General features: G+C 35.0%; 2 protein-coding genes across 2 annotated transcripts; one reads left to right on the forward strand and one right to left on the reverse strand.

Moving 5' to 3' along the window:
• Nucleotides 1-2: 2 nt before the first annotated feature.
• Nucleotides 3-5,428, reverse strand: LOC117123661 (A disintegrin and metalloproteinase with thrombospondin motifs adt-1-like; the record flags this gene model as incomplete). Its single annotated transcript, XM_033269661.1, has 5 exons — nt 2,813-5,428; nt 1,963-2,163; nt 1,382-1,558; nt 591-653; nt 3-208 (listed from the first exon to the last, which is right to left on the reverse strand). Coding segments are annotated over exons 1-5 (3,219 nt in total), but the record flags the coding sequence as incomplete, so codon positions are not given.
• Nucleotides 5,429-14,697: 9,269 nt separating this feature from the next.
• LOC117123663 lies at nt 14,698-17,016 on the forward strand. Its single transcript, XM_033269662.1, has 2 exons — nt 14,698-14,969; nt 15,661-17,016. Exons 1-2 carry the CDS (start codon nt 14,718-14,720, stop codon nt 17,014-17,016), a joined length of 1,608 nt encoding a protein of 535 aa, XP_033125553.1. The 5' UTR covers nt 14,698-14,717.
• The last annotated feature ends 8,040 nt before the right edge of the window (nt 17,017-25,056 follow it).

The raw sequence follows: 25,056 nt of genomic DNA on the forward strand, positions 1-25,056 counted from the left end.
TGATTAACATCAATCATTTCTCCGGGCAGGGTTGCATTCCTAGATTCAAATAAAGTTTCTCGGTGAAGCTCATCCTTCTCTGAGGACCAAATTACATCGAACGAGACGTTTTGATGGTCGGGATACTCGAACACACACAGCAGATAAAACCCACTAGACGTCTCCTCTAAATACAACTGCGGTTGCTTATCCATTTTCGGAGGCGGGGCTTTTAAACACAAATTATAATTATTACAATACATTACAATACTGTATGCTTTCAGGGGTGGATCCCTAATTTTTGAAACTGGAAGGGGGTGGGAACAACATTTTCAGAATAGATAAGTGAGTAGCCCTTATTCCAATACATAACATTGAAATTTTAAAATTTTGTTGCAAAATAGGCGGCCCTACAGGGTCTGGGCCTGGCTTTATACCTTCCCAATTTATGCGTTTTACATAATACTTGTTTAGAAATCCTACCACATAATACTGATTTTGTTAAAGTAATAGTTGAGGATGGTTAGGAACTACATTTTATCGTTTTGTCGTTTTAAGTATAATTACATTCTGGACACAATTTGCTAAAGTGACACATAAAGTAACATTACCAACACACTTCGGAGTGTATCCATTCACAGAAGTTGTTCCCGATGGGCAAGGTGATTCCTTCCCTAAATCAAGATAAAATAATAGTATAGGTTATATTTAATTAAATTATTATTATTTGGTAATTTATTTTCCTTCTTTATACTGGGTGTCCTGTTCAGTAGATATCTGCTGACTGTTTCCAACATGGCCTAGTTTTGCTTTAATTAGTCGTGAGAAGAAATGTAGAAGTCCTGCTGCCGGGCCTGCTGTCAAAGGAATTGAACCCAATACCCTGGTATAAGAAGGCAAGCATTTTAACAACCAAGCTATTCAACTCAACTGTTCTTAGTTAACCTTTCTCCAACGTTAGGTATATTGAGCTATATGCAAAAACAAATATCGGAAAAAACAGTAGACAAAAAAAGTCTTGCAAAGACTACTGGCTATACATAATAAAGTATTATTTATTGATTATGTCAATAAAATCATGTATCTTAAAGATAAAAAATCAATTTAAAGAAAGTACCGTAATTTGTTTAAAAAAAAATTGTTGAAAAAAAATCAACTACTGATTCAGGAAGCAATTTAAGGTCAGCCGAACATCGAACATAATTTATTGCATACTGCATATGCCTATCTGTTCTTTTACTAAATTATGAAAATTCCATGTAAATTGATGGTTTCTCAGTAAAGATAATGATTAACATTTAATTATTTATTAATTTAGATAAATTGTAGAAAGTCATTTAACTGAATAATGAATTTATATGGTAATTGAAATGTCAGATTTTTGTTTACCAGATTTACTTACCAATACAATACCCCTCTTCACAAGTACGAGTAGCATGAAATTGGTAAACAAAGAAATCGGAACATTTTCTAATTGTAACGATTGTCTTGTGTTCGCAACACTTTGTGACTCCGTCTTTGCTGGCACTTACACATGCTTGACGTTCTACATTCTGCCCAGGTGTAGTTGGATGTTTACCTATAATAATAATAATAATAATAATAATAATAATAATAATAATAATAATAATAATAATAAGCATAAAATCTGTCTGCGTAATGGAAAACATAATTGTGTGCGAGAGGGACAGTATTACCATAGAAAGTACAGAATGTGCGTTTCGACGGTACCCAATATCCCGATATAAGTTAGGATAACATCTGGATTTGAACTCAAGACCTTGCGACTCCCACTTGACTTTCTCGAAACTGAATGAACACCGTATACTATCCAAATGGTGTAAAGGTTTTCTATATTTTTGGTTGTGGCACACGTATATAGGACTGAAAGAGTATATTCAATGAATTAGTGAAGATCAAACTATTGTCAAGTGGTAAGCCCATAACATTAATTTGTATTTGAAACATAATACTGGGACTAACCATTTAACCACATCGGAAACTTGACGCCACATGTGTTGACAGTAGCACAACTTTCAGTCATCTGGTCGCCACCTGCACTTCTGAACCGATACCAAGTTTCAGAGTTCAAACCTGTGTCACATGAACTGTTGAATATCTCTGAGTTACCGACACTTCTCCAAGGATTATTCAAAAGAGAATGATAAATACACGGATCACCAGCTGAACAAGAGATCAAAATAAAAACCGTATACCAACATTTACTTCTAGTTTTATGATTTGTCCACATGATAACGTACATCAATTAATTAAACGTTTATTTTGTAGATAAAGGCTATGTTCACATATGACAGCTAACCGTTAGCAGGATCCGGATCCTGCTAACCGTTAGCTGCCGTGCATTCGTACGAGAAAATCCCGATCCGGATGCCAAGAAGATGAAGATCGAATCACTGGCCAATAGGAAACTGGAAATTGTAAACGCGTACGTGTGATTGGTTGATGATAGAAACGCGCTCAACTTGCTAACCGATAGCGCTCGCTAACCGTTAGCGTATTCAGATCCTAACGGTTAGCGCTGACCGATCGGGCGTTCTCACACGTGTGCTAACCGTTAGCACTAACGCTTAGCTACCGATCCGGATAATAAGCCTCTCGTGTGAACCTGACCACTATATAAGTTAAATTGATTTAATACGAATCCTAAATTCAATTTCTTACAAATTCTCTATTCTAATTGCTGTTGTTGTACAAATACCAAGCTTTACATATATGCTGTCTTTACATGCATAATACGCATGGCTATGATTTCAGCTCTATGAAAGATAAATTAAGATTCTAAATAAAAGGTTGTGAACTATTGCTTACTTACTTGTAGATTTACAACATGATATTGGTGAGAATGGGAAAGGACATAGACAATGGCCATGCATAGGTGTTCCTTTATTATAACAAAGGGATTCACAGTCTTCAATGTCAGTTGGAGAATCAGTGCATGTTCCTCCACATACAGGCTGCTTCTCCATAATCCGTATTCGTTGTCTTTGACGAGTACTTCCACATTTTGGTTGGCAGGATGACCAATCTCCCCAAGGTCCCCAAGTGCAATTAATCGAAATACATGTTTCACAGCATGCCCCAGTGTATGGAGTCGGGCACTGACAGGTACTTGCCGAAATAGGTTTTCCGCCATTGAAACAAACTGATTCGCACGGTCGGGTAGACGTATTATTTCCTACACATTGTCCCCCACAGTAATTTGGTATTTTTACAAATCTTGCCCTGGACTGAAGCCTATTATCTCCACAAACAGGTAAACAACTGGACCAAGAGCTCCATTCTGTCCACATACAGTCTACTGCTTCACAAGACTCACAGCAATCTCCTGTGTAAGGAGTGTGGCATTGACATCCGTCGTCTTCAGCCACACCGCCATGGTAACACAATGATGAGCATGATTCCTGTTCAACTAAACTAGCTTCACAATCCAATCCACCACATTCAGCTTCACGATCTACTGATCGCGTCCTTGTTCTAGTTCTATTGACACCACAGTCTGGAGAGCACCCTGACCATTGGTTCCATGCTGTCAATTCACAATCTGTGGGAATGCATTTCTCACAGCATTGTCCAGAATATGGCTCTTGGCATGAACAGTAACCATTCATAGGTGTACCATTATGCTCACATGTATCGTTACAGATCATACTGTCTTTATCTGAACCAGGACAGAGTCCATCACACGTAGCATGAGCTAAAATTGTTCTGATTCGTGTCTTTTGTCGATTCGTGCCGCATAAAGGGTGACAAGATGACCATTCCTGCCACTCCTCCCAATGACAATCACTGGGCTGACACGATCCACAACATTCACCTCTAAACCATGGACGGCAATCGCAGGTACTATTTGTTGGTGTACCCCCATTAAAACAAACTGGTGAACATGTTTGATTCTGAGTTGTTTCTCCAGAACATCCTAACCCACCACACCATTCTGGAGTGAGTATAGTTCTTGTTCGCGTCTGTATTCTCTTAGGTCCACATTCTGGTTCACAACTTGACCAAGCACTCCAATCAGACCAGACACAGTCAATAGCTACACATAATTCACAACAATCTCCTGTATACGAAGGTATGCAATTGCAAACATTTCCAACTGGTGTTCCTCCATGAGAGCATATTGGAGGACATGAAGCTATTTCTGATGGTTGTGGTCCACATTTCGCTCCACCACATTGTGAATTTCGTGCAATGAACATTGTTCTAGATCTATTTCTTACAGCCCCACATTCGGGATTACAAGCAGACCAATATCCCCATGAACTCCATTTGCAATCCATGAGAGTACAGTTTTCACAACAATTTCCTGAAAATGGACTTGCACATGAGCAGTATCCATCCATTGGACTCCCGTTATTTTGACAAAGCATGTCACAAGTCTCTGATTCTTCTGGAAGACCAGAACAGGTACCCCCACATCTTGACTGGCCCTCTAAGATTCGTTGACGAGTCCTATGCCTATTGTTTCCACAGGCTGGTTCACAAGTTGACCACTCATTCCAGGATCCCCAACTACAATTAAGTGGCATACATACCTCACAACAAAGACCTGTATAGTCATCTTGACAGACACAATGCCCCTCAGCAGATACTTGGCCGTTATAGCAAATAGATTCACAGTCTTTATATTCTGTATTTGAGCCCACACATGCACCACCGCCACACACCGCAGGATTTAATTCTTCCCTCACCCTCGTTCGTTGACGACTACCACCGCAAGATGGCTCGCAAATTGTCCATTCATTCCATTCACTCCACTTACAATCTACCGCATGACAACTTTCACAGCAATCACCACTATATGGTGTAACACACTGGCATTGACCAGCAAGAAGGTTGCCGCCATTTAAGCAAATTGGTTCACATTTAAGTTCTTCCGTGGTTTTGTCAGAACAAGGTGAACCCCCGCATTGTGCCTCTCGTATGACATTCCGACTACGTGTCCTATAACCCCCACAATCAGAAACACAATCTGACCAACTTTCCCACTCACTGAATAGGCAATCCTTGGCCGTACATTCAGAACAGCATTTTCCGCTGTAAGGACTGTGACATTTGCAAAAACCGTCCATTGGGGATCCATTGTTGTAGCAGAACCTATTACACGGTACCTCTTTAGTGGCAGGTTTGTCGGCGCGTGTGCACCATTTAGGTACTTGATCATAAAATAATGGTCTTCTTCTATATAACTTACGAATTTCCATTTCAGGTGTTAGAAGTTTCATACCACTGTTACCGCATTCATGATTGCATTCTCCCTCAGACAATGTCCATACGCATGTGAATATGTAGTCTCTTGACGGAAATTGTAAGGGCGAAACTCCTTCGTGTAAAACTAGTAACGGCAGATAGATAATGAACAGGGCAGTCCTCCACCACGCCATGTTTTATAAACAGCTTACGTGTCTGTAACCACAAACACTATGGCTATAAAATATACTCTATGGCTACTAAATTGTAATAGTAGCTACCTGGCAGAATATCCACAATCAGAGAAGCGGATACTCAAATTTCAATGACGTCAATGAACGGTGTGACCACTTTTCTTGAAGAATTATATATATCTTCATTTTGTGTTTTGTACAGATTGTTATTTATGAAGTTAAAAACAAATTGAAAAATACATCGCGATTGTCACGTCGAATTGTTTAAAAATTGTTTATGGGTAAAGTGGAAATAGGTTCGGGTTATTTTTGTTTTTACATTTAAAAACTTTCTTGGAGAAAGAATTAATTTGGTTTTGTATATAAAAATGTATTTACTGTTGATTTAAATTCCTAAAAAAATTTAATGAAATGAAAATCGATTGAACGATTTGATTTAGTATCTAAAACAAGGTTTAATACACATAAATAATAATAATATTAATTAATTATTTTTTTAATATAGCGCAGAATGCTAGAAACCTCTATGCGCTTTACAGAATCAGAATTAAAAGAAAAGATAATTTTAAAAAATGAGCGAAAATCTTTGTGCCATTAAATCAACCAAAGGTAAATGTGAACAAAATATTGCTAAATCTATTTTACCAGTTTTTTATGCCGGTTTTAAATTTAAATCTATCATAAACCAATGAATTAAAGAGATATGAGGTACTGTGTACGTAGGTAATGAGTATGTGAATGAGCTTTTATGTGATCTTGTATGCTTAAAAATGTACATTTATAAATTTATTTTCCCTGAAAGGGAAGCTGAAAGAAAGAATGTAATTAATTAAAGTACAATGTTACTCAAATGAAAGAATTCGTTTAAATGACCTATGGTCAAGAGAAAAAAATAGAATTGATTTGATCTTATTGTAATTTGATTTTTACTTTAAAAACAAAATACATAAATTTTATAGAAGGAAAATATAAAAGACATACATTTTGCCAAAGGTTATGAGAGCATTATCATCAGTAACAAAGAATGTGAGGAGTATCCTGGAAAAATTAACCGCTAACGATGGAACGGAAACAATTCAGAAAGACCTTATTACTAGAGACCAGCTTGAATACCAAGAAAGGTGTTTTGAAATTGACTGGAAAAAAATAATAATAATGTCCAAATATGAAGGTAATTTGATAAGAAATAAAACCGATTCAAACTGGAATACAAAAATACAATGATGAACCTCCTTCACAGAAAAAGGTGGCGCCTCATTTCCTCTATTTACTGGAAATTTATTATTTGTGCACTGAGGTACAGTTAGTAAAAAATCCCTACATATACAGTACAGGGTAACAACATTTCGAGTTTAACTTGAAAGCTTTAGTGCCCAACTCCTAGTCAACACTTCTAGATACACCAGTGCATTGTTTATCATAGTTCTCGAATTTTATCTTAAATTGCTTATTGTGTAAGTCAAAATGTTTCCTGACCGGTTACATGGTAGGCCATAACAACTCCATTACTTTCTTCCTGTTTTGTATGTATAATGGAATGTATACTCTATGCTTACAGTTTGGCTTGGTGGTGACGTCCGAATGGAATTAAAATAGGACGCTACATGGTGGCGTATATTTAAGTCCCCCTGAAGTTGGTTTCAGTATATTCGCTATAGTCTACTCACTTTTGAGAAAGTTTGGAGCCTCAGATGTCTTTACTTCTAGGCTTCAGAAATTGTAAAGATGTGTATAAGAGACAGCCATTTACGTACTTGATCATAAAATAATGGTCTTCTTCTATATAACTTACGAATTTACCCCGGCGGGGGCGAATTCCCCTGTGGGAGTAGTAGCGCACTCTGAACGTTTTTAGGACTGTTTTCAGAGGATAAAGTGAAAATTGCAATAGACGTATCATAAATAATATTAGTAAGCCTAACAATAATTATATAATAAATTAACAGTGTCAGATCCAGAAATTCGAAAGAGAGGTGACCCAGGGAGGGACTTTCACAGACTGAGGAACCACCCACCTCCGGTAAGAAAATTTATGATTAGGGCACCTCTAGATGACTGAAATTACACTCGCAGACTTAAATTTATATATATTTCTTTTTTTTTTCCATTAAAAAAATTTAGGGGGAGGGGGTCCTTAAATCCGCCACTGCTCAAAACATTCTTTATCCAAAAAAACATAATCCCAAAAATGGGCATAAAAAACCCAGATCACATCCTAAAAACAAATTATACACCCTCGCCTCAGCAGTCACTAAGACATACTCTGAGTCAGGGGCCGGATTTATCAAACTAGAGATCAGCTTAAATTTTTCTTAAGTCCATTTTTGCTTAAGTCAAATTTATCAATATTGCTCAACTTAAAAATTGCTTAAAATTAAAAAGTCGATTGTACGCATGCGCCATCTATGACGATATTTAAGCTAAGATTTTGCTATTAAGATGGTTTAATAAATCAGCTTAAGATATTTGCTTAAGGACATCTTAACTTTAATAATAATAATAATAATAATAATAATGATTTTTAAAGCGCAAACATCACCACCAAAATTGGTGCTCAATGCGCAGTGTCAAACAACAGGTAGAGAACAAACAGGAATCACAAGCAACAAAGTGTAAACATGTTTTGTTTTTGTAAATTTTATTATTGAAAATTAAAAACGGCAGCACAAGAAATTAAAATGTAGACCTACCTTTTCATTTTGTCAAATTATACCATCCTTCCTATTTCTTGCCTTATCTTTCTTATGTTACCAATTACTTATCTTTCTTTTTCTTCCTGATGTATTCTTATCTTTACATTTTCTTGACTTTCTAATGTCTCCTTTTCTTTCTTTTCTTTGTCTTTATGTTTTCTTATTTTTTCTCCCTCTATTTCTTTCTCATGTTACCTTATCTTTCTTTTCTTGTTCTTTCTCATGTGACCTTTTACTTCTTTCATTGTTCTTTCTTATGCATCCTTATCTATTCCTTTTCGTTATCTTTCTTAAGTTTCCTGTTATTTTCATTTTCTTTGTCTTTTTTATGTTTCCTTATCTTTCTTTCTTTTTCTTTCTCATGTCAGATTATCTTTCTTTCCTTGTTCTTTCTCATGTGACCTTTTCTTTTCTTTTATTTTTCTTTCTTATATTTCCTTATCTATTCCTTTTAATTATATTTCTTAAGATTCCTGTTCTTTTCCTTTTCCTTGTCTTTCTTATGTTTCCTTATCTTTTCTTTCTATTTTCTTTCTCATGTTACCAATATCTTTCTTTCCTTGTTCTTTCTCATGTGACCTTTTCTTTTCATTCATTTTTCTTTCTTATGTTTCCTTATCTATTCCTTTTCATTATATTTCTTAAGTTTCCTGTTCTTTTCCTTTGCTTTGTCTTTCCGATGTTTCCTTATCTTTTCTTATCTCTTTGATTTCTCATGTTACCTTATCTTTCTTTCATTGTTCTTTCTCACGTAAACTTTTCCTTTCTTTTATTTTTCTTTCTTATGTTTCCTTATTCAATTCATTTCATTATCTTTCTTATGTTTCCTTTTCTTTTCTTTTCCAAGTCTTTTTTATGTTCCCTTTCCTTTTCTTTCTCATGTTACCTTATCTTTCTTTAAATTTTGTTTTCTTTTGTTTCCTTATCTATTCCTCTTCAATTTCTTGCTTATGTTTCCTTTGCTTACCTTACTCATTACCTATACATGTTACCATTACAGAAAAATTTATTAGACCTCTCACCTCAAGTTTCCAATTATTTCTAATCATATCCTTTCAGTTTCATTACCTATTCATTCTAGTTTCATGCAAGTATCATCGTGACTTTTGCTTATTCCTTATTTCCTAACTACTTACCGTCTAATGTCAGATGTGATTTTAGAGACATTTTGAAAGTGCTTATTGACTCACTGGATCTAATTTTGAAAGGCAGATTGTTCCACAAGCGTGAAGCAGCAACAGAAAAAGCTCTGTCTCCCCAGGAATTGTGTGTGATTTGGGTTGATGCGGGAGGAGTTGATCGGAAGAACGTAAGTTACGTTCAAGAGCATATTAATGGAGCATATCTGCAATGTAGTCTGGAACCAAGTCATTTTTGAATTTAAAAACGCTCAGCAAACCCTTGTAAATAATCTGGTGCGTTAGAGGAAGCCAATGTAAGTCTTTCAGAATTTTGGTAATATGTGCATATTTTGGAGTTTTAGTGATTACACATGCAGCCGAATTTTGAATTAATTGAAGACGGTGTAATGTTTTGTGGAAGTCCATATAGCAAGAAGTTCCCCATGTCGAGACGGGAGGGTGACAAGTTGTTCGGCCGCTGTTTTGTCAATGTATTTTCTAATGCTACCAATGTTGCGTATATGGAAAAATGAAGTGGAGGTAATTTTAGAGATGTGATTATTCATTGTCAAAGTAGCATCCATAATAACACCAAGGTTCCTAACAAGCGACGAGGAGTAAATTTGAGATTCTCCAATGGTGAGGTTATTCTGTGGAAGTTTTTCAAGCTGTCGACGTGAAATAATTGAAATGTACTCTGTCTTTTCATCATTTAGTTTAAGGAAGAGAGAAAGAGAAATACCATTTTTCACGTAAGACATTTGCTAAGCTGATATTGATAAATCCCAGGCCTGGTGCCGACTCGATGGAATTTAATGTCATACCCAGGGAAGGGCGCAGATCTGTTTCATTAGTCAAAATGAAGCGCCAAAAAAAGAATCTCATGATCTTTTATCAGGGATTTTCGGCAACCATCTTATTGATATGTGTGATATACCAAAGAAACAAAGCTTAAAAAAATTGTCTTTGACTACTGTATGTACTTTATATACTTATAAAAACTGTGACTTCACAACAACCTGATCAGCCCCACCATGGTTGGGGCTGAGGCGAGAAAATTTAAGGAAATAGTACTCTTAGATGGCCGGAAATGACACTTTTATATAGTAAAATTCATCATCATCAAATCACCATTATATTATATAATAGTCAAAATATATATTTGACTATATTATAGTCAAAATGAAGCGATCAGGGATCTACATAATATCCAGGACAATTTAGGCCTAACTATGGCTTACTAAGCTTTAACTATACTATAATAATTGTGATCAACAAATCACAATTTTCTTTTTCGCCATTAACACAATTTTCTTCACTTTTTAATATTATTAATATTATTATATAATATTATTATAAAATTATCACCCCATCATCATCGTTATTATTATTATATTTATTATTAATACTATTATTATTATTATTATTATTATTATTATTATTATTATTATTATTATTAATATACTAGGTAGGCTAGTATTATTAAACAAAACTTTAGAGAAGCTTGCAAAAATATAAAAACCGAACTGAACCATACAACATCTCTTTCTTGTCTTAAAAGACTGGTCTGGGATTTAATGATTTAAGATTTTTAAAAATCACGCTTAGGCCTATGTGTTATTGTAACGTGTAGTGATGCCGGGACTGATGCATATTTACGTCACGTTTAGAAGCATTCATTTTGTGTGATCCCAGGAAAAAAATTTTTATTGGCTCAAGAACAAGATTTAAATTGTTTACACAGTGTACAAAGGGGTGGGGGAGCTGCAGCTCCCACGGCTCCCGCCTGGATACGTCCCTGGTAACAGGCCTACCTCACTAGTCCCAACAGATCGAAAGTGTAGTGTGTTTAAATCAAATTGATTTCTGGGGCGGATGCAGGATTTGGCGGTAGGGTGTGCGTGAGGGTCCACCTCACTGCCCACACCATGGTTGGGGCTGAGAAAATTGAACATTTTGAGGGACCTCTCAGGCGCGGATCCAGAGTTTTAGCTCGGTTTTTCCATAGAATCTCTCACCCTATCGGCGACAGTCGTGACAGTTGTGGTTCACAGACGAATCGGGGTGCCTTCCCAATTGCACAGGGCAGCTAGCAATGAACCCTGATTAGTCTGCGTCTGCAACGCAATCGGAAAAGTTGAAGCAAGGTTCACGGTTCAACCTTCCCGACAGCTGTCGGCGACTGTCGCCGATAGGGTGAGCGATTCTATGGAAACCGAGCTTTACTCTGACTAGCGCACATATGGGGTCCCTGAGTGGGCGGGGTCATGGGAAGAGAACGTAATGTTTGCTTGTTCCGTCGCTGAAAGACTATTTTAGACGTGGAGCGGTGGAGGGAGGGTGTGGTTTGTGGTATTCTTGGGGTTCTTCTAGCTTCGGAAAGTTTTGTTTTCTAGATGCTAAGAAATCCACTTACGTGCATTACGAGACTTCTATTGATGAATGATTACACGCTGAATTCATAGTTTTCCCCCATTTTACCATGGACAATTAATAATTGCGATGATGAAGATGATGATGATGATGATAATGATGTGATGATGATGATGATGATGATGATAAGGAGAAGAAGAAGGCATCGTAGCAGGTGACGACAGGCTCCTGTGCAAGGTTAATTAACAGGCCCTTTGATATGAGTGTCAACCGAGGCCCTTATCCCAAGTTCGTCGTCATATATTCAATGCACATCAATCGCAAAACAGTAATTATCTACAATTTATATAATCAGTACATTCTCGACTGTCATGAAAATATCATATATCTAAAAAATTACGTTATATGCATGCTCGGAAGCGGAAAGTTTAACCGAAAAGTGTGATATACGTTTCATGTTGTTTGTTGAACAGTTTTTAATGATATTATTTTCTAATATGACCACAACATATGGAAGAACACTTTGTCACCTACAAAGTTCAGACCCATATACATTTATATTTCCTTAGGCCTAAATTACGGAAGCACCTAAGGTACGGAAGCACCTAAGTGCCATTCGACTTGACGACTTGTCAAGATAATTTATGTTGTCAAGTCGACATAATATACATATCATGTCGACATGGCGAGATAGATTATCTTGACAAGTCGTCATAGTAAAAATTGTATGTTTGACAATTCAATTGAACAATGCCTCTTCAAGATTTCCTTTGCACACACATACGCCTGTCTCTTATACACATCTTGATTTATTTTGTATTAACCATACATTGTGACATAAATCATAATCATAATAATAATAATAAAAGAACTCAACAGTGTACCGTTCGTTATCGCGTAGTTGATTTTACAGTCCCTCTTTTGACAATTTATTTTGTCTATATATTTTTGTCTTTGGTTTAGGTAGGTGACATTTTTGACAGAAAGATTTGAAATTCAAAGCGCCTGCCTCTAGGTGCCCGGAAATTGCACTCTCATACCTCACAACAATACAATACAACATTTATTTTTCTTAATACAACTTAGGGAAGGGGAGAGCGTACCGTCTGCAACCCCTCTGCATCCGCCCCAGGATTTAAAATATCTAGGTCTCCTAAATCTCGACATTGTAGACTACTGTAATGATTTCTGTACAGCTTGTAGTATCATCCAAGTAAACTGATGTTATGCCAACCTCCAGAAACTCCATATTCTAATGATATTTCCCTTGAATGCATTCACTCAGTGAATGAAGAGAGGCTATACTCTACCGTCTAGTTTTGTCGAAATCATGACAACCCATGTAAGTGTGCCTAATCTTACCGTCACCGTCGCGACGGTGATGACACGTCGTACAAAAGCACAGTATACTGTGATTTGAAAACATGATGGGTGGGTCAGAAAAGAGCCTGAATTAAAAGGCAAAATACTGGAAAACAACAATGCTGTCGGAAAACACTTGAAGGCATTGCTATCAATTAAAATTAGAAAGGAATAAAATGAAGGAATAAGCATTGTTTTTTTATTATAAGTAACATGGAAAATATACATATATTTTGTCACCAACATTCAAGCACATACATTTTAATGTTTATTATTATATACAGACTCACCAAATATGTTATTAATGTTTAAAGCTCATGCACGAGTCAGTGATGGCGCCAGCGGAAAGTCAGAGTGGGCCGTTCCCGCCGACCTATTTCAAATTTTAATTGCATGAAATATCAGCAATGACATTTCGATATAGGACTAATAACAACTGTATAAATCTGGCGGGAATGAATGCTGTACATTGAAAATAAATGTGTTGGGGATCAGCGGGTAGATATAGCGTTCTGGAATCTGGATTAATTTAAGTGTGCCAAAGGTAACTCATGAATATTAAAATTAAAGAGAAAAAGAGGAGTAAAATTTACTGCAAATGTGGCTGTAAAAAATTATGTATTTTCTACACATGTGCTGTGTTTGCGTCGTAAACGCAATCGAGTTTTCCATTTACAAAAAGTAAACTAATAATAAATTTTAAAATATTTTAATAAAAGCACAATTTACCAAAGATGTAAACTAAATGACTAAATAAAATTTGGCAGCGATGTTCATAATTTCACTATTAGACAAGGGCCTAGCCTAGGCATTTAATTGCATAGTGACCAGACCTGACATAATTATACTATCTGGAGTCTTTAAAAAATCGAACCTCAGCTCCAACCAAAAAGATTCCAAATAAGACAAATATACAGGCTTGATATTTTTGAAAATTCTTCCCCTAGGGGTATAGAGATCGATTCCCTCCTCCCACCTCACACCCATCTCCTCTCACCTTACAACTACCCCTTCCCAGAAATGTTATTTCTAAATGCTTGGAAATGCATTTAGGATCTGCATTTCTCCCCTCTACTTAAGAATACATGCATTTCAGGTCGTCTGTCAGTGGCATATCCTGGAATTCGTAATAGAAGGGGTCCAGGGAGGGACTTTCACAGATAGAGGTCCACCTACCTCATCCTCGCCATGGTTCGGGGGTGAGGTAAGGAATTTTTTGATCATGGAACCCCAGATGGCCGAAAATGGCATTGTCAAACTTAAATTTGAGTACTGTACATTTGTTTTTTTTTCACACTGGCATGAGCTGGCAGTGTTTACCTACACATCTTTTGATCTTATCCGACAGGGCTTTATCTAGGACTAGCCTATTCTTCACTACTGTACAGCTAGTGGTTGCTTGATTCAAAAATAGTATTCCTATTTATTATCTTACCGTACATTGAACAATAAATAAATACAGGTTTAATGGAACGTCGGGAGTACTCTTCAGTGAGCATTGCAATGTAGCAGTAACCAAAAAGCATGCAAAACACAACCAATCGCCGGAATGGAAGAACAAATGAAATCTCGGGTCATTTCCAATCCAATGTAAAGTTGTCTCAGCGGATATATAGATCAGGTTTTCGGTTGAAAAATTGTTCATCCATGCTTAATATTATGATAAATTTCAAACAACTCACTGCTCACTCAGTAGGTTGAATGTTTTCGAGTTAGAGTGTACAGTAAGTTTTCATTGTAAAGCCAACATTACATTATAACAATTACCAGTACAGCCTAAAAATATGCCAGGATTAATCCACAGATCAAAAAGACGAGTAATAGTGTTGTATACTCTATCTTTGTGCATGCTTGTGTTCTCGTGTATGCTAGTTTACTATAGCATAATACGTGAAATTATAAATTATCCTGAAATGCGGACGTGGAAGTTTTATAAAATTCAGTGGGACTATCAACCTAAAATGTTAATATTTATAGCAATTCTATGCTATTTGATGACGTGTTGCGTCGTCTGTTTTATGTTTGTATATCTGTCGGTAAGTACACAGACGTATATTTATCTCTAATACAAAATTGCTGCAAAAATATTACGAAATAATTTTGTTTATTAATAACAAGGAATTCGAATAAAGTATAGGGTAAATTAATGTGTATTTGTTCTTATTTCTATTTTTGTGATCTAGATTGGTCTATATGCAATTGGTTCTTGCATACAAATTTGTAACGTCGATCAATGTAACAACGAACACATCGTATTTCTCATTTAATCTTAATTAAACAAGTAGGCCTATGTAATGTACATTACCCAGGACTATTTATCAACAATTTGTCTATAAAATCTATAGTAAAACATTTTCTATCAACTTTCATTTCTTATTGTAACTACACTTACGGTACGGGCAAGATATCATATAACGATATGAAGGAGATCTTTGTTTTAAATTTTAACAATAATAATTAACGGACATTTCAACTGACACAAGTGCCCGAATTATCCAAACTTTCAACTGCTTTTGACTTTGCCATGGATTTACGTATCAGCTTAGAAATGTTGTAAAACAGCTAGACATGTTGTAAAACAAATTATAGAAGTTTTTTACATCTTGAAGACTTACATTTTCTACACTTTTATAATCAAAATAAGCCTAATATCTACAATAGATAATGAAGTTAACTTAATTTTGTAATATTCTTATTGTTATTTTTTTTTCTGTCTTTTTTTTTCAGGCTTTCCTTTCTGTTTGTTGGCCTCACTTAAAACGATACTTTCCAGTTAAAATAAAGAGGAGGACAATATGTTTCTGTAAATGTGCTCGCAGACAATTAGTTGATATTCTAATGTCTATTCACGATTCTCAATGCACCTGGCAACCTCAACGTTTTAACATCTTAGACGAGACAACTAAAAAATGTATCGTAGTAATTGCAAACGCTGCTAAAACGAAGCTTAAATGTGAAGAATTAGATATCTCTTTAGTAGGTAGTTCAGCAGAGGGACTAGGAAAGCCTTATGTTCTTGAGTTAAAAAATGGCTACCGAGATCCATTGTGTCGTTTTCTACTACGTTTTTTTTGCTGTTGTTTACCATGTAACACGTCCTATTCGAGTCTTCGTACTGATATCGACGTTTTAATAAAGTACACCGAAGAAAGAAAACCAAACCTTATAGAAGACAAGCCATGTTTGTTTCTGCTTGAAGAGCAGATGAATAACCCTGGTATTATAAGAATTGTATTGGATTCCGATGCACAAAATCCATTGACATGTTTTCTTAAAAACGATTGTGATGGAACATATCTATCGCCTGCATTAATAAGAACAGCTATGCTCAAATCAGTGAATTCCATTAATGAACATGATTTGCCTGCATCTCGGATAGTTGGTCCATTCAAACATCCTCCTTTCATAAAATTAGAAACAAAGGGACCGGCCATTAAATTGGCCTTGTTTCCAATAGGTCAAGTATGGTACTGGAATGAAAATCAAAAATTTGTAACATTTGAAGGAGATTTTGTATTCGGTATCCACTGTCAACAAAAATGGCCTAAATGTGCTCAAAAGTGGTTAACGCGTCTAAGACATTGGCCTCTACCGTCGGATATTCAGCATGTTGTTAAAGGTGGATTTGTTCTTGTTCCAAAATCTTCAAAGTCTTCACAGGATGACGATGACGACTGGGAATGGACGGTATCTTTTCCTGAATCCGAAACACACCTTTGTCCATGCATCCCAAAGACGGCTAAAGCGTGCTACCTTGCCCTGAAAATTATATTCAAGGATCATCTTTCATACTATAGTGAAGGTTTAAAAACATATCAGCTAAAAACATTGCTTTTTTGGGAGTTAGAGAAGCATCCTGCAGAACTTTGGGAAACACAAAATATTGAACAATGTTTTATGTGCTTATTAGAGAGATTGAAGAAAGTTATTGAAGAAAAGCATTGTCCTAGCTACTGGATAGAAAACCTCAATTTATTCAAAAATTGTGATGAAAAAGAATTTATTGAGCTTTTATATATCTTACAAGAAATTAGATCTAACCCAGCTCCATATATAGAAGATATAGGAAGCTTCTGGTGTTGATTTATAAAACTGATCATCAAAGGTTAAGTTTTTAAAAGACTTAAAATTATCGTTGTATATATAAATTTCTCTTTCTCACCACCTTGTTAGTAATTCGGTCTAGGTGAAAGTCCTACTTGTACTGGTAACGTATGTTCACCTAAAGGCGTTTCTATAATAGCATATAATAATAATAATACTTACAATTAATACTTTAATTAAATAAATAGACATTTTTATGTGATGATTTTTATGTGATGATTTATTTCTCAATGTTTTAAGGATGTGTAACACCGTACTAGTATATAGTATCATAGCCACAAAAAATGACCTTAATATCTCTTTGATGTTCACTACTTTTATTATTTTATCTAAGTTTTTCAATAAGATATAAACTACAGCATGATACATGTATTTTCAATGAATACATGATTATGGGAAATACTGTTATAGAAAGAAATCACGGTATACATAATTACAAAATAAATAATAGTAGTGACTGTTTATTTGTTTTATATTTCGTACACACAATAAAATGTCACATACAACAAACATGTGACCCTGTAAAATGTGTAATTCCCAAATGAACCCAATACACATACTAAAGATCGTTTTCAATATTTAATAACAATGTATCATTCGATGTCAGCAAACTCTAACTGGATTTCAAAATTTATTGATCAGTGGCGTAATAGTATGCGCTCTCCTGCGGCTGTCCGCAGGGCCCCGACCATAATGGTCCCCTGTGTGCGGTTTCACAGGCGAAGCTCTCAAATCTCAGACATTCTGAGATTTTTCAATAATATTGTAACGCTCAGAAATATTTCTATAAAAATATTCGGAAAAATACAAGGATATTCAGAACAAATGGTCAAGTCACGTACATTATAATTCGTTTATTGGTAATTTCATGCTATGAAGTAAATACAAAACTTGAAGTAGATCACCAATGCTATTCAAAAACGTTGACAATAAACGTGCGTGCCGATATTTCAATTGCTTTAGAAATATATTTTTGAAAAAATTTTTTTTTGTTGTGCATCCTACCATAGCATGAAGGGCTGTAAGGTCTAATGTAAATACCTGAATACAGAAACTTTAGAAATCCAACTTTATGAATTCAAGGTTACGCGGCTGTTCACACGAATACTATAGTTTGTTTTAGAAACATGTTTTCAAAAGATCATTTTTCTAGTGCATCGTGACATGGCATAAAGTTTTGAGGTAGGTCTATGTCAACAAAAGAAATTAGAATAAAATAAGATTTTAAAGGGTACGTGGCTGTTTGCATGACTGCCGTAGTTTACTTTAGAACTATAATGTTTTTCAAAAAGATCCTTTTTGTAGTTTAGGTACCATGACATGAGATCTGTACTAGACCTACGTAAATACCTGACTGAAGAATGTTTAGCTTGTAACCATCTATATATTTGCCGACGACTTATCATTGTTTAATTGTTACTTAATTCATCAACTGATTGCATATTTTACTCGGTTCTGATTGCTTACTACTATTTAGATGCATATTATACTGATCTTCCAAGTTTACTAACTTTAACTTAGATAGCAGAGGCTATCGAGAAATATCCATTTTATCATATTTTAATAAATTTGTGTTTCGCAAGTCAGCCTCAAATTTATAATTGTACATTGTGTTCTCAATTGTTTTTACATTTATTTAACTTGGAGCACACACTCCAAAATACACCTGAATTAAATAATTATGAGCTTATAATTTACAGAATTCTAAATAATAAACGCAAGACTCTTAATTCCTTTCATTGCAGTATGTCTGTGGGCTTTGTCCCACATGAACCTCACTCCTCGTCAACAATGACTCACCCTCAGGTAGCTTTTTTTTGTAATAAGAACACTGAGGCTAAAGTTGCTTAAAAATTATGAACAAAATAGGAAGAAATGAGGCTGGGGTAAAATGTCAAATGAGGTTTTTTTTTTTTGTTTTTTTTTAAAGGAAAGCCAAAATATTATATCTGTACCTTATATGCAGTAAATGTCACTATGTAATACCCTCTAATCAGTAGATGTACTCTCATTTAAGATAGTATACTACATAGGAGCCTACTATTAATATCAAAATGCACGCCATCTTATCGGGATTCAATATTTCGACATTAATTATGTCATCATCAGTTTTGCTATTCATCATTCCTGATAATGACATAATTAATGTCGAAATATTGAATCCCGACACGATGGCGTGCATTTTGATACTTGGAGTATGTATCATACTATCTTATCTGAGATTAATCAGTAGACCTTTCGGTTTTTGAAAAAGTACCGGTACTCTCATTCGGGGCCATTTTTACCGGGCCTTTTTTCTGGGGCCAATTTTCCTGGGCCTTTTATCAGGGCCCATTTTCCCGGGCCATTTCTAACTACATTCCAGTACAGTAGTATGCTGCTGTACAATGACAATTTTCAATTTTGAAAATTTTGTAAAATAAGAACAAAATAAGAACATTTTGAGCCTGAAATCGACTAAAACATAAGCCTGGGCAACATTGTACTGGTTCTTATAAAAAAAAAAAAAACAAACAAACAAACAAACAAACAAAAAAAAAAAAAAAAAAAAACGTGTACCAATTTTAAAACGTTTGTGATAAAGTTTTGTGTTTGTTAATAGGTAGTTTTCGGCGCACGACGTTAACCTTAACTTTAACGTCTTAACGTTAGTACCAAACACGCAACGCGATAGCTCCGTTAATTTTTGTAAACAAGTCGAAATACGCCTGCGCAAACCCGTAACTAACGTACGTCGAGCACGTAAAATCCTGAATTTTACGTACTCTGCAACGCAAGATGAATAAATTATGACGTCATTCGTTAACGTTAAGGTGGGAAAACTACCTATTGCTGGACAACTCCTCCTTCGTTCGCAAAACGCATTTACAGAACACATCTAGTATAAAAGCACCGAGGCTGAAATTTCTTTAAGAATATTAAGTACTGAAGGAAAATGTCAAATGAGATTTTTTATTATACACAGGTACTAGAAAAACATCTATTAGAAAAACTAACAACTGAAACTAGTAACATACGAAGCTTAAATGTGAAGAATTAGATATCTCTTTAGTAGGTAGTTCAGCAGAGGGACTAGGAAAGCCTTATGTTCTTGAGTTAAAAAATGGCTACCGAGATCCATTGTGTCGTTTTCTACTACGTTTTTTTTGCTGTTGTTTACCATGTAACACGTCCTATTCGAGTCTTCGTACTGATATCGACGTTTTAATAAAGTACACCGAAGAAAGAAAACCAAACCTTATAGAAGACAAGCCATGTTTGTTTCTGCTTGAAGAGCAGATGAATAACCCTGGTATTATAAGAATTGTATTGGATTCCGATGCACAAAATCCATTGACATGTTTTCTTAAAAACGATTGTGATGGAACATATCTATCGCCTGCATTAATAAGAACAGCTATGCTCAAATCAGTGAATTCCATTAATGAACATGATTTGCCTGCATCTCGGATAGTTGGTCCATTCAAACATCCTCCTTTCATAGAATTAGAAACAAAGGGACCGGCCATTAAATTGGCCTTGTTTCCAATAGGTCAAGTATGGTACTGGAATGAAAATCACAAATTTGTAACATTTGAAGGAAATTTTGTATTTGGTATCCACTGTCAACAAAAATGGCCTAAATGTGCTCAAAAGTGGTTAACGCGTCCAAGACATTGGCCTCTACCGTCGGATATTCAGCATGTTGTTAAAAGTGGATTTGTTCTTGTTCCAAAATCTTCAAAGTCTTCACAGGATGACGATGACGACTGGGAATGGACGGTATCCTTTCCTCAATCCGAAACACACCTTTGTTCATGCATCCCAAAGACGGCTAAAGCGTGCTACCTTGCCCTGAAAATTATATTCAAGGATCATCTTTCATACTATAATGAAGGTTTAAAAACATATCAGCTAAAAACATTGCTTTTTTGGGAGTTAGAGAAGCATCCTGCAGAATTTTGGGAAACACAAAATATTGAACAATGTTTTATGTGCTTATTAGAGAGATTGAAGAAAGTTATTGAAGAAAAGCATTGTCCTAGCTACTGGATAGAAAACCTCAATTATATTCAAAAATTGTGATGAAAAAGAATTTATTGAGCTTTTATATATCTTACAAGAAATTAGATCTAACCCAGCTCTATATATAGAAGATATAGGAAGCTTCTGGTGTTGATTATAAAACTGATCATCAAAGGTTAAGTTTTTAAAAAGACTTAAAATTATCGTTGTATATATAAATTTCTCTTTCTCACCACCTTGTTAGTAATTTGGTCTAGGTGAAAGTCCTACTTATACTGGTACCGTATGTTCACCTAAACGCGTTGCTATAATAGCATATAATAATAATAATACTTACAATTAATACTTTAATTAAATAAATAGATATTTTTATGTGATGATTTTTTTTTGATATATTTGTAATTTGTATAATCCAATTTATCATTGAATATATCGTTCTTGTGAAATATATTTCTCAATATTTTAAGGATGTGTAAAACCGTACTAGTATATAGTATCATAGCCACAAAAAATGGCCTTAATATCTCTTTGATGTTCACTATTTTTATTATCTTATCTAAGTTTTTCAATAAGATATAAATTACAGCATGATACATGTATTTTCAATGAATACATGACTATGGGAAATACTATTATAGAAATATAGAAATCACGGTATACACAATTACAAAATAAATAATAGTAGGGACTGTTTATTTATTTTATATTTTGTACACACACAAGCATGTGACCCTGTAAAATGTGTAATTCTCAAATGAACCCAATACACATACTAAAGATCGTTTTCGATATTTAATAACAATGTATCATTCGATGTCAGCAAACTCTAATTGGATTTCAGAATTTATTGATCAGTGGCGTAATAGTATGCGCTCTCCTGCGGCTGTCCACAGGGCCCCCGACCCTATGGTCCCCTGTATGTAATCTCAGACATTCTGAGATTTTTCAATAATATTGTAACGCTCAGAAATATTTCTATAAAAATATTTGGAAAAATACAAGAACAAATGGTCAAGTCACGTACATTATAATTCGTTTATTGGTAATTTCAAGCAGTGAAGTAAATACAAAAATTGTTCATGAAGTAGATCACCAATGCTATTCAAAAACGTTGACAATAAACGTGCTTGCCGATATTTCAATTGCTTTAGAAATATATTTTTGATGTTGTGCATCGTACCATAATAATCTCACAACGACAAAGGACTGCGAAACGCTTCACTGTATTTATTTATTAAGTATTATATAGAAAATTTTAAAAGTAACAGACTCACTAGAGCGCAAGAAGCTTTTATTAAGATGTATAACACGTGTGTATAAGAGTAGAGTTATATATTGTATAAGCTCTCAGAATATTTGAGAAATAAATATGAATTTTTCATATTACGTATTAAATTTCAATTTCTATTTAATAAAATGTGTCCCAACATGGGTCAACCGTAGTATACAAATCAAATATACATCCATGCACATCATAACAATGCATCAAGTTTAAATTTCCCCACATTTAATCCTTTATTACAATTTGAAAGTAAAATAAATACAATAATTTTAAAAAAGGAATATGAATGCAAAAATACTGTAAGAATTAAGTGTGTACTTTAGTACACATACAGGGAACATGCAGACACATTGTCAAAAGGAAGACCACAGGAGTCAAAAGAAGTCAAAATACTAATACATTTTCTTTAACGTCCGTCCGGAACAGGATAGACACATCAGTAGATGTTTGCAGGGGAGGGTAAACACGTCCGAGACTTTGTTGAAATTTCTCATTACTAATTATACTGTAAGTTGACGCGAATTGACGTGTACTGACGCAATCCGACATTACTTGACACGATTTGACCTAAAATGACGCGATTTTATGCGAGTTGACGCAAGTGAACAGCTCATGGTATGATCGCGACGTGCTTCTACACCGCTGTATCGCGGTGTGTTTTCCGACGACCAGCAGCCTAGGAACGTAATAAAACGGTAATTTTCTTAAAATTGCAGAAGATATTTTTGTCGAACTTTCTATATTTGATTCAAGACATATTACTTAACTATTGTAGGCCTAAATTTTTTATAATGAAAAAATCGGAACGGAATTCGTTTTCTAGACGTCTTTTGAGCTTCACCCCATGGCCTAATAGCACGAAGTGCTGTAAGATCTAATGTAAATACCTGCATACCAAACTTTAGAAAACCAACTTTATGAATTAAATGTTACGAGGCTGTTCACACGAATACTGTAGTTCGTTTTAGAAACATGTTTTCAAAAGATCATTTTTCTAGTGCATCGTGCAATGGCATAAAGGTAGGTAGGTCTATGTCAACAAAAGAAATTAGGATAAAAAATTATTTTAACGGGTACGTGGCTCTTTCCATGACTGCCGTAGTTTACTTTAGAACTATGTTGTTTTTCAAAAAGATCCTTTTTATAGTTTACGTACCATGACATGAGTTGTACTAGACCTACGTGAATACCTGACTGAAGAATGTTTAGCTTGTAACCATCTATATATTTGCCGACGACTTATCATTGTTTAATTGTTACTTCATCAACTGATTGTATATTTTACTCGGTTGTGATTGCTTAATACTATCTAGATGTATATTATACTGATCTTCCAAGTTTACTACTTTAACTTTGATAGCAGAGTTTATCCAGAAATATCCGTTTTATCATATTTTAATAAATCTGTGTTTCGCAAGTTAGCCTCAAGTTTATAATTGTACATTGTCTTCTCAATTGTTTTTACACTTATTTTACTTGGACCTCACACTCCAAAATACACCTGAAATAAATAATTATGAGCTTATAATTTACAGAATTCTAAATAATAAACGCGACTCTTAATTCCTTTCATTGCAGTATGTCTGTGGGCTTTGCCCCACATGAACCTCACTCCTCGTCAACAAGGACTCATCCTGCAGGTATTTTTTTTATAAGAACACCGAGGCTATAAATTGCTTAAAAATTATGAACAAAATGAGAAGAAACGAGGCTGAGGTAAAATGTCAAATGAGGTTTTTATTTTTTTTAAGGAAAGCCAAATATTATATCTGTACCTTATGTGCAGTAAATGTCCCTATGTAATACCCTCTAGTCAGTAGATGTACTCTCATTTAAGATAGTATACTACATAGGGGGCCTACTCCAAATATCGAAATACACGCCATCGTGTCGGGATTCAATATTTCGACATTAATTATGTCATCATCAGTTTTGCTATTCATCATTCCTGATGATGACATAATTAATGTCGAAATATTGAATCCCGACATGATGGCGTGCATTTTGATACTTGGAGTATGTATTATACTATCTTATCTGAGATTAATCAGTGGACCTTTCGGTTTTCGGAAAAGTACTCTCATTTGGGGCCATTTTTACCGGGCCTTTTTTCTGGGTCCAATTTTCCTGGGCCTTTTTTCAGGGCCCATTTTTCCGGGCCATTTCTAACTACATTCCAGTACAGTAGTATGCTGCTGTACAATAACAATTTCCGATTTTGAAAAGTTTGTCAAATAATAACAAAATAAGAACATTTTGAGCCTGAAATCGACTAAAACATAAGCCTGGTCAAAATTGTACTGGTTCTTATAAAAAAAAAAACCTGTACCAATTTTAAAACGTTTGTGATAAAGTTTTGTGTTTGTTAATAGGTAGTTTTCACCGCACGACGTCAACCTTAACTTTAACGTTTTAACGTTAGTACCAAACACGCAACGCGATAGCTCCGCCCATTTTGTAATCAAGTCGAAACCCGTAACTAACGTACGTCGAGCACGTAAAATCCTGAATTTTACGTACTCTGCAACGCAAGATGAATAAATTATGACGTCAGTCGTTAACGTTAAGGTGGGAAAACTACCTATTGCTGGACAACTCCTCCTTCGTTCGCAAAACGCATTTACAGAACACATCTAGTATAAAAGCACCGAGGCTGAAATTTCTTTAAGAATATTAAGTACTGAAGGAAAATGTCAAATGAGATTTTTTATTATACACAGGTACTAGAAAAA

This window comes from Anneissia japonica, unplaced genomic scaffold (genome assembly GCF_011630105.1).
Source record: "Anneissia japonica isolate Jap-2015-1 unplaced genomic scaffold, ASM1163010v1 scaffold287714_len2871179_cov188, whole genome shotgun sequence".
Classification (NCBI taxonomy): Eukaryota; Metazoa; Echinodermata; class Crinoidea; order Comatulida; family Comatulidae; genus Anneissia; species Anneissia japonica.